At 37.9% G+C, this 17,265-nt stretch overlaps 1 protein-coding gene across 1 annotated transcript in view; it reads right to left on the bottom strand.

Annotated features, from left to right (window-relative positions):
* Positions 1–578: 578 nt before the first annotated feature.
* LOC109419705 (uncharacterized peptidase C1-like protein F26E4.3) overlaps positions 579–17,265 on the bottom strand; it is a 50,818-nt gene continuing 34,131 nt past the window's right edge. The window contains exons 2-8 of the mRNA XM_029853972.2: positions 13,428–13,603; positions 13,185–13,359; positions 12,831–13,123; positions 12,584–12,767; positions 12,317–12,516; positions 12,097–12,254; positions 579–1,667 (exon numbers count right to left, since the gene is read on the bottom strand). Of these exons, the coding sequence (XP_029709832.2) occupies positions 1,437–1,667; positions 12,097–12,254; positions 12,317–12,516; positions 12,584–12,767; positions 12,831–13,123; positions 13,185–13,359; positions 13,428–13,578 (1,392 nt within the window). The 5' untranslated portion in view covers positions 13,579–13,603 and the 3' untranslated portion in view covers positions 579–1,436. The remainder of the gene's footprint in view (positions 1,668–12,096; positions 12,255–12,316; positions 12,517–12,583; positions 12,768–12,830; positions 13,124–13,184; positions 13,360–13,427; positions 13,604–17,265) is intronic.

Here is a 17,265-nt window from a genome sequence, read left to right as displayed (position 1 = left end):
GCTAATAAGACCGGTGGTCTTCTACGGACACGAGACATGGACCATGCTGGGACCATGGACCATGTATGGCGGAGATGGATGAACCACAAGCTCGCTGCACTTCACGGCGAACCCAACATACAGAAGGTGGCCAAAGCCGGAGGGTACGATAGGCAGGGCATGTTGCAAGAATGTCGGACAATAACCCTGCAAAGTTGGTGTTCGCGACCGATCGATGGGCGGATTAGATGGAGCGTGACTTGGCGAACATCGGTCGTGACCGAGGATGGAGAACGGCAGCCACGAACCGTGTATTATGGAGAACATTAAATTAAATTAAATTAAAACAAATTTTGTTGATTCAGTTTTACCTTGAACTTGATGTAATACTAAATAAATGCAAATCAAAAATTTGTTTTCATTTGTTTTAGAGTGTGCTCTAGCTTGCTCTTTTATTCTCATAAGCGAGAGAGTGTGGAGAGTGCAAATACATAGAATGTTGCATGCCTCATCGACCAAACGACTGAAATCTTTCACCGAAGCGCAACAAAACTTAACACGTGCTTTTCTCAAAGTAACAGTAAAATTAAAGAACCACGTTGGCCTATGAACACATTTATTTTATTAAACAATATTTTTACGATTACAACGTTCAAGATTTACATGCAGTAATTAAATCCTATCCTGGGGTTATGGTTCCCCCGCGCATGAAATATCATCGACTATCTCGAAAAGAGAACAATTACAACGGAAAACTAATCCAAACTACGAAATAAGGCGTGTGTCGTTAGATCAGAAAATTTCCTTAAACTTTTGTCTCAATTTTGGCGCTAAAATCCTGTGCTTTTATCGTTCTCCACTAAATATGCGTACTCTCCTAACGAGGCGAAAGGTAACTAAGGCGACTTAACAACTAAACAATAATAAAAAAAACTAGATCATATCCAATTTCGACTTGAAACTTACAGCTAAATCAAGTATAAATTTCCTTAAAATTTTGAGAATTTGAACACTTTCGTTTACTTTTGTGTTTGCATTGTCGACTAGTGCTCTTTGAAACGAAACAAATCACTAAGTTTTGTAGAGAAAATGGGTTTGTCTGAACAATCTTTAAACGTTCTGCTAAAAACGCATACATTTATAACTTTGCGCTATAGAAATGGAGGAGGGTCCAACAAGGCAGTATACATTCGAAACGCGCGACTGGTTATGTTCGTTTGCTTGCGCTATATGAGTGTAGTAGAGTTGGGCGCCTTCGGCGTCCAACGCGGCGGCACCGACGACCGCCGGCCGTAATTTCTATTATAGTTAGATAAGCTCTTGTAGATCTGTGCCACAGAGGGTTCCGAAACGGGGTTTTCTTACATTAATACTGTATGTACATTGTTTGCTGTGCGCTATCGCTCTTGGTTCATCACGGAGTGAGCGAAGGATGGCTGTGGCTGGGAGGACGCAGTTTAACCGGAGCGGCGGCCATAGGGCGGGTATCTCCGGCTGGGGTGCGGAACGTATCCGGTACCGACGATCATCTCCTGCAGGTCGCCGACCTGCCGCATGGGTTTCACCTGCTGGTGCACGTACGGCAGCGAGGCCAGCACGTAGCTCTCGATTTCGCACTCGTTGGATCCGCGCAGGATGCGGAAGCGGCCGTTTTCACCCCACCAAGTTCCCCAGGAGTTGACGGCAATCTGTTGGTGGGAATGGAGAAGAAGCGAATGCGCCATTAGTTATGCAACAGTTAGGTTGTGCGAGTGGTGAGAGGTGAGTTATTGTGAGAGAACACGCTTAAGTTTTTAAACATTAGTGTCGTGCACGGTCACAAAATTGACACAAATTTGTGTTACTTTGAGCCAAATTTGCGGTCGACCGGATCAGCACTCAATTTGTGCAAAGGTGAGTTTACACAAATTTGTGTTGATCCACGTCGCCGATTAACCGAGTGTGAAAATGACACAGTGAGAAAGCGCATGAAAAACGCATGGAACGAACGCTTGAAAAACGCTTGGAAACGAACGCTTCGGTTACGGAAATGTTTAGGATAATAATTTATTTTTAAAAGTTAACTTCTTTTGTTAACCGGAAAAAATCCGCATTTATTTACTACAGCGTTTAGGCGCGATTGAAGACAGCAGAGGATTTTTTCCGGTTAGCAAAAGAAGCACCGGGCGGACTCCATTATCTGAAACTTTCCAAATATATATCTAGAAAATTCAATGCTACAAAGCTAAATTTCGACTGGTTACTAGTAAAAGTTGGTTCAACGTAATACAGCATTCTATTCTTGATTCTATTAGCCAGATATATATTTTGGAAGCTCAAGAGTCTGACTCCGAGTTCATCCTATTCACATTTTGCCCAAACAAGTCACATCCAAAACTACAAAACTTACAGAAACTACTGAATTGCTCCTAGCCGCGCGATTGTTTGTAAACATCAGAAGTGAATAACGAAGCGATTCGAAACGTTTAGCATGCTCGCTCTCGACAATACAGCGCACACAAAAATGTGTAACTTTAGGTTTGCACATTTTCTGTGTCATTTTCACAAACCGTTTCAACGCATTCAAGCGTTTTTGTAAGCATTTCGACGATTTGTGTCATTTTGACACATGCGATGAGTAATCTGTTTTAAGCGTGTGTGTCACACAGAGAAATCTCTTGCAGTGACTGAGCTATGGACTTAAAAACTGGAACGCCCAAATTTTGGTCATACAATTTTTTTCATAACTTAAGACTGCGTACACCAAAATAGCTGATTTTTGGACCAGTAATGGTACACTGTATGTGGCTAAATCCATACAAATTTCATTAAAATCGATTTAGTATTTGCGGAGATATTGTTGAATCCTGAGATCTGCAATTTTAAAGTTTTGTACAAAGAGGATTCAAAAATAAGAATAAATTTTTATTGTTTTATTCATAAAACCAGAAAATGTCAACCAATTTCAAAGAAAATTTTTCTGGTATGCATGTCAAAATGCTGTGCAAAAATGTCATTCAATTTTATCTAAAGGTGCCATTAGACTGTTTGTCATTATGTCAAATATTTGCCATTGAAGTCCAACATTTATCCAAGGTTGCTATGATTCACATTGTGTTGTGTTGGTCATTTTTCGGACTTGTTTGGTCAAATATTTGTCACGTCTAATGGGGTGTTAACCGTTACAAAGTTATATTTTCTTAAGTAATTGGGAGTTCTATAATCAAAATTGTGCTTGACTGTCCCTAAATTGCCGAAAATTCACTATGGAGCGCATTGTACAAATCTTTAAAATTGCAGATCTCAGGATTCAACAATATCTCTGCAAATACTAAACCGATATTGATGAGAATTTTATAGTAAAAGACTGGACTCGAAAAAAATGAGACACACAAAATAATGTATAACTTTCGATTGCGTTCACAAAAATATCTGATTTTTTAACCAGGAATAGCATTTTATGTGTAGTTAATGCTCTAAAAATTTCATCAAAATCGGTTCAGTGTTGGTGTAATTTTGTAATTTTGGAAATTTTGGGTTTCCATTTTAAAAATTGTTTAGGCTATAACTTGGTTGTTAGCTCATCAATACGTCTGAAAATTTGAATGTAAGTTCTTCAAGTAAGTCATAATAAGTTTTGAAGTTTCATTATAATCAGTTCAGTACTTTTTTAACAATTCAAACAAAAAAAACTGAGTTTTCAGTGTGCATTATTTTGTCTGTAGTATTGGCAACACTGTCCCGATTTTTTGAAACTTTGACAGTGTTAAATCGTTGTGTTAATCTGTTCTCAGTGAAAATTTCAGCCATTTTGATTGAACATTTTAAAAGTTAGAGCAGTTTGAATGTCACTATACCAAAAACCACATCTGCTTATTGTGACATAGTGCTACATATATGGCTATAACTTTTAAAGGTCAAATTAAATTGAATGAAATTTTGACACAATACATCTACATACATACTACTTGTACAGAAGAATTTTCATTGAAATCGGTTCAGTATTTTTGGCTCTACAGTTTTAGGTAAAAAATGTGATATTTTTTAAAGTGTTTGTTTGGCCCAAGATTCTCAAATGTACCATCACTATTCCAAAAAAGCTGTTTTGGTGTACGCAGTCTAAAGTAATGAAAAAAAAAAATATGACCAAAATTTGCGCATTCCAGTTTTTACTCAGAAATCGAAAAATATTTTGTTCCACTTCTAACGGAAACTGAGAAAAAAAAAATGAATTATCGATTTTTGAGTAGGACCAACTCATTCACTGAGTAGTTATTTTTCTCGATGCATGAATTCAGATTTTTAGGGAGAGTATTTAACACGTTCATTTGTTATTATTCATGATTGAGTGAAATTATCATAGATTTCTATTCACTATCTCATTACTTTTGGAGTATTTTCAAAATACATTGTATAGAGAACTACTACCTTATTGTTTTATCCGAGAAACCCCTCTATTAATTATTGTTTCACCAAATTTTTCTGCAATCACCTTCAAAGACACTGCCAAGAATTCAGAAAAGAAGATTCTCGCAAGATTCACAGAATGATTTAAACAAAAATTAATCAAAAGATTCCTGCAGAAGTTTTTATGACATTCCTCAAGGAATACTTTCAGGGAATCCTTACGAAATTCCTTCAAGGATTGCTACAGAAGCCAGTGCAAGTATTTCTTCAGATATTAATTTTAACATTTCTGATGGAATTTCTTCAGGAATATCATCAGAATTTACAAGAGTTTTTATGTTTTGGGAGTTCGATGAGAGTTTCTCCAGTGGTTTCTCCAGAACATCCACCAGGTATTCTTCCTAAGATTGTTTAGAATTCATCCAGACCCTTCTGCAGCGAATTTTTTATTATATTTTTTTCGGAAATGCTTTAGAATTTTTTAAAGGAATTTTCCGAGAAATTCTTAATGACATTGTGACTGCACTGCAGGTCCAGTTCAGAAATTTATTTAATCTTGTTTATACCTTGTTGTTTTGTCTAGGGAAACCCCTCCATTAATTATTGTTTCACGATTTTTTTCTGCAATTACCTCCAGAGAAGTGGGTTCTCGCAGGATTTCCTTGAATGATTTTAGCAAGAATTCCTTTTTAAATTCCTCTACACTTTTTCTATGGACTCCTTCAGAAGTTCTATAGAAAATTCTTCAGGGAATTACGAAATACGAAATTCCTTCAAGGATTGCCTCAGAAGCTTATCCAAGTATTCCTTCATGTATTTTTTTTAAACATTTCTGAAGGAATTAATTCAGAAATATCATCAGAATTTCCTCCAGGAGTTTTTTAGTTTTCTCCAGGAATTCTAGATTTTTTTCAAGAACTTCTTCTAGGATTTCTCCTGGGATTCTAGATTTTTTTAATTTGCAGCTCCAGGAGAGTTTTGTTCTCAAAGATTATTAAATTCATTCTTCAGGCATTTATTTAAAAATATTGCTAGAAAACTTTAAAGCGATTTTTCAGGAACTTCTAATGGTTTCTCCAGAATGCCCACCAGGTATTTTTACAAGGATTGCCTAGAATTCATCCAGATCTTTCTTCAGCATTTTTTTCATTTATTCAGATATCATGCATCAGAAGGCTGGCTCCAGAGAAACAAGAACTCCATTAAAATATCACGGGTTGATTTTTTTTTTTATCTGTATTAACGAGATTTTTAGCCCTAGACTAGTTCATCTCGGGGCCCACACTTTACTTTCCTTCCGAAGGAAGAACTCACATTTTGCGAGTTTGTCGGAATTGAGATTCGATCCCAGGTCCTCGGCGTGATAGTCAAGTGTTCTAACCATCACACAAGGTCCGCTCTAACATTGAAAAATTTATTCAATAGTTCGCCAAAGAAATCCACCAGAATTTTTTTTTTTAATTTTGCCGACTTCCTTCAGAAATTTATTTATTTTTTTCTTTTTGTGCATGAGAAATTCTAGACCAACATTTGAAATGGGCGTAACAGCCATTTCGAATTTCTGCTTCTCCTGTCCATCCTAGGCTTTCTCTCTCTCTCTTCTTGGCGTAACGTCCTCACTGGGACAAAGCCTGCTTCTCAGCTTAGTGTTCTATGAGCACTTCCACAGTTATTAACTGAGAGCTTCCTCTGCCAATGACCATTTTGCATGTTTATATCGTGTGGCAGGCACGAAGATATTCTATGCCCAAGGAAGTCAAGGAAATTTCCTTTACGAAAAGATCCTGGACCGACCGGGAATCGAACCCGTCACCCTCAGCATGGTCATGCTGAATACCCGTGCGTTTACCGCCTCGGCTATATGGGCCCTAGGCTTACCCCCCATTATACATGAAATCTTTTACCAGTAACAGATAGATCTGACTCCCCTCTATCTGTTAACGGGAAAAGTTTGCATAAACATATTGAAATACGCCCAGGAAGGACGGAACAAGTGAGAATTTGCATTGGTTGTTCCGCCCTTTTCAAATGTTATTCTAGAATTCTTCATATATTTTTTAAGAAATTTCAAAAGGAACTTCTTAAATATTCAATGGAAAAGCTTTTTCAGAAACCCCTTGCTAAAATTTCTTAAAAAAAACTTTGAAACTCGGACGAAATCTCTGGAGCCATTTCTACAGGGAATCCGGAAGGAAATTCTGAAGAAATCACGAGCATTATACTTGAGTACCCATAGAATCCCTTTAGAGTGAGAAATACTGTTGAATGAATCTTTAGAGGAGTATCTAAGAAATCCTCAGGGAAATTATTGAAGAATTCCTAGGAGAAATTCCAGAAAAACTCCATTGAGAAATATTATAACTCTTCGGGAAACCCTCAATTTCTGGAAAATCCTTCAATAAAATGTTTGGAAAATTCTTTGAGAGATTTTTTTCTAGCAATCTCTTGATGTAATTCTGGAACTCCTTAAAAAATACCTGGCTAAGTTTTTGTAAAGATTAATAGAAAAAAAACACTATTTTTGATATTTATACAGGAATTCCTCTATGAATTCCAAGGATATGTAAATTCCTAAATGAACCCATAAAGAAATTGTTAGATTTATTCTTAGAGGAAATGCTAGAAGAATTACTTCCATGTATTTTCCAGAACGACATGAGGCAATCTCTGATACACTAGAATCCGCAGGAATTTTGGATGCATTTCCTGCCTGAATCACAGAGAGAGTAATAATGCAAAAAACTCGTGATGAATTTTTGAAAAATTTCCTGTAACCTGAAGGAATTTGTTCAGTCTGAACAAGTCTCTGGTGGACTTCTTGAAAAAAAATAGTTGTACGAACTTCTGATGCAATCTCTGGAAGCTTTTCATAAGAAACCAGTGGAAGAACTTCTGAAAGAATCTTTGAAAAAATTTCTGCAGGAATCCCTGTAGAAAATTCTGATTTTTTTCTGAAATTTCTGCAGGGATGTTGGGTGAAATTTCCGAAGGATTTTCTCAGCAAGTTGTTTTCTTAAGAAGATTTCAAAGATCCTGGCAGAGTATCATAAAGAAAGAGTATATTAAAAACAGGAAGAAGTTTTGGAGAAATTCTTCACGGAATATCTTATGAAAGCCCTGGAGAAATTTCCTGAAAAATCCTCGGAGGATTTCCTGGAGAAACCTCCGGTGAAGTTTCTGAAAGCCAGTCGGGGCCCGTGGCGCAGTGGTCCACACGTTCGCTTCATAAGCGGATGGTCATGGGTTCGAACCCAGCCCCGGCACTTGCAATTTTTCGTCAGTTGCTCTTCCCCCCGAGAGCAGCTGGCACCTGACCCTCTTCGGAGCACATAGCTCTAATGGACCCGGAATTTGGATATCGGCGAACCGCAACTCATAATGGACCCCCAATCGGACTGGAAAAGGAACAGCAGCCACACATCAGCATCATCGTGCTCATCATTCTACCATGAACAGGGTAGACGAGTGAAAGAAGCACAAAAAAAAAAGCAACCAGTTCAATAAAGTAGAATAGAATAGAATACATTTAGGCGCTGTACAAAGTGGAAGTGCAGCGTCCAATTGGAATTGCTCACGTAGTACCCTAGTGGACAAAAGAGCTGTAAATTAGGTTAAGTGATTAAAAAAAAAAAAAAAAAAGTTTCTGAAAGTATTCTTACCTTCGTAGATTTGAGAGGTGAATTCCTGGAGTAATTTCTGAAGGAAACCATTGAACTGTTTTAGATATGTTTCCAAATTCCTTAATGAATCCTTAAAGAAATTTTTAAATTTTTCTAAGAGGAAATGCTAGAAGAATTTCTTCCATGTATTTTTTAGAGCTACATGAGGCAATTTCTGTATAAAATGGAAACCTCTGGAAGTTTGGGAGGAGTTCCTGCCTGAATCACAGAGAGTAATAAGAAACTCGGTGGGAATTTTTGAAGAATTTTCTGGATGAATACCTGGGTGAGAAGTTGTTCAGTCTGAACAAGTCTCTGGTGGGCTTCTTAAAAAACATCTGTACGAATTCCTGAAGGAATCTCTGGAAGAATATCTAAAAGAATCTTTAAAAGAATTTCTTAAAGAGTTCCTGTAGAAAATTTTGTTTTTTTAGGAAATTTCCGAAGGATTTTTTTCCTAAGAAGAATTTAAAGAGTAATTTCTGGCACAGTGCCAAAAAAACACATGTCCATCTACCAGGAAGTAGTCTTGGAGAAATTCTTCTCGGAATATCATATGGAAGCCCAAGAGAAATGTCCTTAAAAATCCTCGGCGGAATTTCTGAACAACCTCAAGTAGGGTTTCTGATAGAAACCTTTATAGATTTTAAGTTCCTGGAGTATTTTCTGAAGGAAACCATAGAACTGTTTTGGAAGAAATCAATAGAAGATTGATTTCTCAAAGGAATCCTGGACAAATTTATGAAGGAGTCTCAAAAAAATTTTTTGAAGGGATCTCCAGGGAAATTTTGTAAGGAATCCTGGAATAATTTCTGAAAGAAACTTTGAAAATAAGTTTTAAGGAGTCTTTAACCCTAAAAGGGATACCTTCATGGCCTCAGTTTCGTCACCTCGCTGAGTGTGTTCCATCAAAGACGAGCTCTGAAAGGCGCCTGGGGTCCAATGGACCCCAGGTATCCCTTTTAGGGTTAATCATATTCTTAGAGGAATTAGGAACTTTTGAATATCTAATGTTATTTCTGAAAGCATTTTTGAAGCAATCCGTGGAGGATTTCCTGAAAGAAATTCTGAACGAAATATATGCGGATTGGGGAAACTCTTGGAAACTTTTCTTGAAGGAAATTCTAGAAAAAAATGTTTTTTTCAAAGCTCATCATATAAGTCATAAACGCTCAAAATTGTATTGCATACGATGCATTGAATCCGGAGATATAACAGTTAAATGTCGGGTAATGCTAGATCCTTTCTAACTTCATGTAGAATTATCCGATCATTTCCAAAATTGGACCATTGATACAAAACTAGTTGATCGATTTTCAGTGAAAATTTGAGATTTTTAATGCACTTTTAGAATGCTTTCATTCAGGAACTCCTCAAACGGTTGCAGTGGGCATTCCACTAATATTTTCTTTGGGAATTCTTCCATGCAGGAATCTACAGACAATACTTAAGGAGTATTACTTAAGGGGAATTCGAATCAAAATATTACAAGAAATATTTTTTCAGAGTTTGCCATATTGCCAAAGAAACTTCTTCAGAGGATTGCTCAAGAAATTCCATGTGAAATATCTTCATGGACTCTCTGGGGTATTTCGCCAGGAACCTTTGAGGAATTTCCAAAGCAGTTCTTAAAAGAATGCTTCCTGAAATTCCTACAGAAATTCATCTGGGGATTATGTTGCAAAATTTCATCAAGCAGTTTAATGAGAATCAGTTTCTGTGGAGAATTCTTTCAAGAAACCTTGGGGAATTTCTGCTCGGATTCATTGAGAAATTTCGGAAGAGATTTGTGAAGAATTCCTCGTGAAATTCGTTTAAGTACTCTTTCAGAGATTTAAATTTAAAAAAATGAATAAATTAGCAATTTATCCAGGTGTTCTAACTAGAATTTCTCCAGGGGATTTGGTGAGAAATATTTTCGGGGATTATTTGGAAAAATGATCCAACGATTCCTTGAAGAATTCCTTGAATAATTCTTTGGGGAAATCATTCAGGAATTCCATCGGGTAATTTCTCCAATTTTTTTTCAGGAACGGACCTGGTCGAATGAAAAGAGCACATATCTATCACGCCGAGGACCTGGGATTGAATCCCATTCCCGACAAACTCACACAATGTGAGTTCTTCATTTTGGAAGAAAGTAAATGGGTCCCGAGATGAATTTTTCCAGAAATTTCATCGGAATTTCTTTAGGAACTCTTTGGAGAATTACTCTCGAGCTGTTCGGGAGATTTCTTTTAAGGAGCACTCCTCTGGAGATTTCCTCAGCAATTCATCTAGGGACTCTATCGGAAACTTCGAAAAAGGCTTTTTAACAGTTTTTTGGGGATTCTTAGTGGGGTTTCTCAAGTGAAAATATTCAGGAATTCAATGGAGAATACCTCCAGGAATTCCTTTCGGAATTGCTTCAGGCATTTTGTAAGTTTCCCTTAAAAAATCATCGGCAACTTCTGCTTCTTTAGAGATATTTTTTTTTCAACAGGGAAATCTCTTCAGGGGTTTGTTCTGGAAATTTCTTTGGGGATTCTTGAGGAATTTCTGAAAGGATTCATTACAGAATTCGTCCGGAGGTTTTTTGAGGATTTCGTCTAGGAATTTCATCGGCAATTCCCCAGAAATTTTATTGGGATTTTTTTTTCAGAGGCTCTTTGAAGCATTTCTTCAGAAATCCTTGGGGAATATGTGAAGGAATTTATTGAAGAAATTTTCCAGAGATTACTTCAAGAATGTATCAAAAAACCATCGGAAATAGCTCCAATTATTTCGAAGACTATTTCTGCAGGCATTCCTTGATGATTTTTTTTTTCAAGGAAAAGTTGGGAAATATCTCTAGACGTTCTTTCTGGAATCGTTTCAGATTTTTTTTTTTAATATTACAATAGTGGCAACGAATTCTTAGGGGGATACATTCAGAAAATCCTCTCTCTCGAATTCATCGGGATTTTCTCAAGCGTTTCCATCCAGAAATCCTTTTTTGATTGTTTGAGCAATGTCTGCAGATATTCTTAGTGGAATTTCTAAAGGATCCGTTGGAGAATTCTTCAGAAATTTCAGTGATTTCTCCAGTGACATTTATCATTTTTTTTTGATAATTCCTCCAGGAATTCCATCGAGAATATCTTCCAGAATTGCATGGGAAATTTTCCAAGAGTTTCGTTGGAAAATTCATTAGGGGATTCGATTTGTAATTTCTCGAAGTATATTGAACAATAATTCCTTTATAGAGCCTTTGGGGAATTTTCCCAACGAGATTCCCTCAGGAAATTCTCACAGAATATCTTGTTTGTAAAAAATCTTTAGAGATTGGGAAATTCCTCCTGTAATTTTATCTGAGCTTGCTATGAAAATACCATTGGGAATTCTTCTGGTGTTTTAATGGGGACGCCTCCAAGTATAAAGAAAATTTCAAGAAAGCCTCCCGTAGCAATTGCTATAGACATTTTTAAATGTATAGAAAACTGTTCTTCATGAAACATTATTCGAGTTTATTTGGAGAAACATCATGTTCAAATCTCATGAGAACATTTCTGATTTTTTTTTGGATTCTTCCAGAAAATCGCTGTTTTGGTTTTTGTGTAATATATTTCTGAACGAAGTTCTAAAAATTATTTTTTTTTTCTATAACATTCTAAAACTTTATAAGATAGGAATCTGAAAACTTTGTTGAATGACTTGCTACATCAGTTTTACGGAGAATACTAAAAAAGAGTGGGAGGTGCACCTTTGCTATCTTAAATTAGTAGACAAATTTAGTTCAAGTAGTAAATATAAATAACATTTAGAGAAACTTGTGGGAAAAAATCAAAACGTAACTTACAGAATGCCTGAATGTCGTTTTAAAGAATTTCTTAAAAGCTTCTCGTGGGATTCTGCGCGATTTTTTTTTTGGGAATTCTAAAGAAGTGACTGAGATACATTTTACGCATTTTTCTGAGGGAGTTTAAAAAAAATTGCAATAAAATAACTTGGAGAAATTTTGGAAAAATATCCTGTGGTAATAACTTCAAAACTCTCCAAACAGTACAGTAAGAAAACATTTAAAAGCATATGCAGTAAAGTACACGTTACTCACCCAGTACTTGGTAACCTCGTAGCCTTGACGTTCCTCTCCCCAACCGATCAGACGCACCGAGTGATATCCAGCCCGCTGATCAGCAGAAGTCGATGCTGCCGAATGCCGATAAATTCCGCTCCTGTACGAGAAGAAGTCACGATGCACCCTCATGATAGCTACAAAGGAACACAATTTAGTAATCAGATGTAGATTCTTAGTATTCAAATCCACCACTAACCTTGCACGGGTCCGTGTTTCTTGATCTCGATCATGATGTCGGTTTCGTTGTTCAGGCTGAACGCCGGGCCCATCTTGTACATGTTGGTCCGATCGACCTTGGTTGGCAGTTCACAGTTGGCAGTGACCAGAGTATCCGATGGACGGATCTTGCAGACATTGTGTGCTGAGATGTACGGATAGCATTCTTCGTTGACGGTTCTGGGGGGAATACGGGATGAATAGGGATCGTGGAGATTGATAAGCTGTGTCGTAATTTAGAACTTACCCAACTCTACGGAAGTAGTTCCAAGCGGTGTCCAAATGTCCTCCACTGCAACCCTGGCTTCTGCGGACGCAGGAAATAATCTGCTGAGGAGCAAGTCGCACAATCTCGCGGCCCTTGGATAGGATGGCAAAACGATCGGAGGCAACCGAAGCGGTTGACACAGCCCAAGATGATCCACACCAACCTAGATATTGAAGAGACAACGATTTAAAATGGAGTTCTTGTTCACTTAAGTAATTCATCTTACCTTGATCCTTAACCTCTCCGATGAATCCAGGCCAATAATTCGTGGCATCGAAGTGCGTCGGCAGATGGTCCTGCCCATTGGTCAGCCGGCTCATGGACTTGACCTTTATCTTCGGGTAAAACGTTCCCAAGCGCATCACTTTGCCCTCGTCGTACTTGTGACCCCACCATTCGCTGTAGTTGGTCGCCTTCCAACCGACCGATCGTTCCAAATGACCCAGCTGCTTCAGCAGTTCGTTGTCCACCAAGCAGACGTCGTCCGTGCAGGTCTTCGTTCCATCGTTGTTGCACTTACTGCGAGAAGAATACAGTTTAGCATGGATCGTTCCTTTGACATCAGGATCGCCATACTCACCAAGTATTACAGTTATCCACCACGGGTGGATCGAACGGCGTAAACCTGTGGCCATTGTGAGTACAGGGAGCGTAGACAGGATCCGGCGATATCCCTAGACACACTTCTTCGTAATCCGGACAGCAGTCACCGTGTTCACCACGTTCACAGAATTCATCACAGTAGCAGAGAGTAGCTGTAGAATCAAAAGCGTTAGATTACAACAATTTCCTCCACATTTTCCCGTGGGAAAATACGACTCACTAGAGATCGGTTGCGAGCAGCCATCCTGGCGTTCACGGCAGCACTTGTCGTACCGACGGGAAGCACAGTACGGTCCGGGATATTCGGCGCGAAAGCGATTCGCTTCCACTAGGCTGAACACCAGCAGGACGATTGCCACTTTATACATCATGCTTGCTACGCACTGTTTGTTAGATCTGAAATGAAGCCAGAGACAGAAGCGTTGGCATTAGAGACGACTCACTTTCAACTGGATGAAGACTTCGGTCGGGCCACTAGCACGTGCTCCATGCTCTAGGCAGAGTAAGACGGACGCACCGCAGCGTAATGCAGGTCAACGATCAAAGTGGTGCTTCAGGTGAGCGTCCGGGTTATTAGCTGCGCTCTCCGCCAAAATAATGGACGAAGGAAAAAATAACCAAAGAGTTCAAGTGTGAAAGGGCAACGGTAAATATAACACTTTTTCGAGCTCGAGAATCATCGCGACGCGACGTCGCTCTCCGCCTGTTTATTTCTGCTGCGGTGTGGATGACATCAGCTAGTGGACGCAGCAAAACGAATTGGAAGCAATTTCGCGGTTAGTCACACTTTGCACTTGTTGCAGGTGGATTTGTTGGAGTAGTAAAACCATGATCAATTCACCGAATTTTACTATTAATGCAAAAATGATTCGAACTAAATTTTAAACATGTCGACTTGAATGTGGCACGTCTTGGAAAAATGTTTGGTATTTTTTCTTCGAAATCCCAATCAGAGATAGTACAGGGCCTCAAAACATAGTTTAGATGACACTATTGTAGGACAAACATACCAGAGGGGTGGATGCTAAAACTTACAACCGTTGTGCAAACTTTTGGTGATTCGAAGTATTGCAATTTTCGTCGTGGAAGTATCTCCTCTTAAATATAAGAAACCTTCAACGAATTTTGAGTTGCTTTATCTATATAAATAAAAATAAATTATCTTTGTGAGACTCTGTGATATTGGGAATTCTTTCAAATATTCCTTCAGAAATCCCTACAATTAAAAAAAAATATTTCGGAGATCAGTTCAGAAATTAGTCACGAGATTTCTTAAGAAATTTATTCAAAAACTACCCTCCAAATTCCTCCTTAAACTCTTCTACGGGCTTTTAAAAATGTATCAAAGATTCATTCTGAAACTTTCTTCACCGATTTCTATAGTTTCTCATGGATATTTACAAAAATTCATAAACAAATTCTCCAGGTATTTCTCCAGAAATACCTCCAGCGATTTTCTTAGAACATCTTCCAGAAAATTTCAAAGAAATTTTCCCATGAATGCCTACGGAGATATCTCCGGGAAATCCTTCAGGAAATTCTCCCATTTATTCCTTTAGAAAATTGTTAGCTTCCATTATAATTTCTCAGAAAGTTGTTTGAAGATTACCCAGCTAACATTTTAGAAACTATTCAAGAACCTTCCCTGGTTTCTTTTATAAAGTCCTCCAAGAATTCCTTTAGGAAAGGCTTTCACTGATTTCTTTTAAAAGTTCTTTAGAACATCTTCCATGGATCGCTTCAGAGTTTCCTGCAGAAGTTCCTTCGGAATTTTCTTTGAAGAATCTCCCACTAATTTCTTTAAAAATTCTTCTAAAAAGCTTCAATGGATTTCCTTAAAAATCCGCCATAGGCTTTTTTCAGGGTACGAGAATTCGATCAGAAAATCGTCGACGAATTCCTTCATAAATGCTTTCAGCCTTTCTTTATCAAACTCCAAATTCCTCTGACTTCTTCAGAGATTTCTTTAGAAAATCTTTCGACTCTTTCAGAAATACTTGCAGAGATTCCTTCTCAAAACTTTCAAGCGATTCTTCTAGAAATTTTCTTGGTGCTTTTTAAAACCAAAATCTCATGAGGTTCCTCCATAAATTTCCAAGGATTACAAGTCCAAAAACATCTTCTATGGATTTCTTCGAACATTAATCCATGGGTTCCTTCAGAAATTACTCCAGGAATTTGGTCTTGAAATCTGGTCTGGTCTGGATTTTCATAGAAACTCCTCCAGCAATTTTTTTTTCGGAAATTCCTCCTGAGATTCCTTAACAAATTTCTCAAGAAACTTCACACAAGTTTCTCCAAGAATTCTTAAAGGTAGATTTCTAAGGAATACGGAAGAAAAAAAATCATCCGAAGTTTATCAAGGTATTCCTTCAGAATTTTCTACGGCGATTTCTTTAGAAAATCCTTTGAAGATTTTTAATAAATTATTCCAGTGGTTTGTAGACATTTTTCGGCATTATAGTCACAGATACCTTGCGTTATATGATTCTTTTAAATCTTCGCAAACGTTTCGGCCCTTGTTGGGACCTTGCTCAGGGCCTAAAATTTATTCGTTTAATTTATTTTTAGGGAATATTTCAAAAGATACTGTTACAAACATTATAAAATTTAAATAAACTTGATGAAAATAAACAAATTACAAATCTTCAAACATAAAGTTCGGGTTCGGGTTTTGTTCCGCTTTGGTATCGCTAAATAGGAGTCAAATTAGGCAAAGTACCCAATGCACTATTCATAGCTATTGCTCTTACGTTCATTAAGCATTAGTTTAAACGTATTTTTCTAGCCAAGACTCATTGTGTGGATTTGTATTTTTCGGGTCTAACGTTCACTTGTTCGCTACGCCAGATTTCCGAAATGGTGCCCGATAGTAACTACAGGTGGTGAGCCTTCTATACTATTCATCTGAGAGACGTTTTCTTCCGTTGAGTATGATTTTTTATTCTTCAATCACTTAACCTAATTTACACTAGGGCACTACGTGAGCGATTCCAATTGGAAGCTGTACTTACACTTTGTACTATTTGTGCCGTTTATGACGAATTTTATTTTAATGTTAGTAGAATAGAATTTAAAAATAGGATTAAGTATCGGTCTGTGTATAGATAGTAGAGTAAACATAGATCCTTGATGATGAATCCGTTGTATCCAAACGGACTGTCAAAATCTGTATCCAAACGAGCATGACGTCATGATTCCAACAACACAGATGGAACGCATGACGTCATATTCAGCTGCCGCACTCTTGAAAAATACTATTCACGCGCTTGAAACATTTTACTCGGCGATGTCCGCGTATCTATGTTTACTCTACTACCTATAGGTCTGTGTGGACGGCAAATAAATAAATAAATGTATTCTATTCTAATTCTACTATATCGAACTGGTTGCTGTTGCACTGCATTCACTTGCTACCTTATCATGGTAGAATGATAAGCACGAGGATGTTGATATTTGGCTGTTGGTTGTTCTTTTTTCCAGTCCGATTGGGGGTCCATTATGGGTTGCCGTTCGCCGATGTCCATGTATCCGGGTTCATTTGAGCCATGGGCTCAGAAGAGGGTCAGTGTCAGCTGCTCTAAGGGGGAAGATCAAATGACTAAAGTGCCGGGGCTGGGATTGAACCCATGACCATCTGCTTATGAAGCAAACGTGTGACCAATTGCACCACGGGCCCCGGCTATTGAACATGCCGCCGTTTGTTGATGTTAGTAATCATGATGTTTTTCGCATTTGTAGACGTTGAATCAAACAGAGTAGAAAATTGTGGGAAGTATTGAGATCATCCGTATAAGTGCGACGCACACTGGGGCAGAACTGAAAATACATGGAAAAAACCTCTAGCTCGTCGAGATGTCGAGATACTCATTTGGTGTCTTCAGAGAAAATATTTCTATGGACATGGTCGATATTCTGAGCGGTAGTCAATTTTTCTTACGTTATTCGCATAAAAGTCCTATAAGTCTTTTTGGCCAAATTGCATTTTAGCGATATGGTTTTTTCGGCAAAGTTGTTCGGCTATTTATGCTGAAAAAGTTTGCTGAAGACGTCAAATT

Source organism: Aedes albopictus, chromosome 2 (genome assembly GCF_035046485.1).
Source record: "Aedes albopictus strain Foshan chromosome 2, AalbF5, whole genome shotgun sequence".
Classification (NCBI taxonomy): domain Eukaryota; kingdom Metazoa; phylum Arthropoda; class Insecta; order Diptera; family Culicidae; genus Aedes; species Aedes albopictus.
This window is presented reverse-complemented; position numbering and strand designations above follow the sequence as displayed.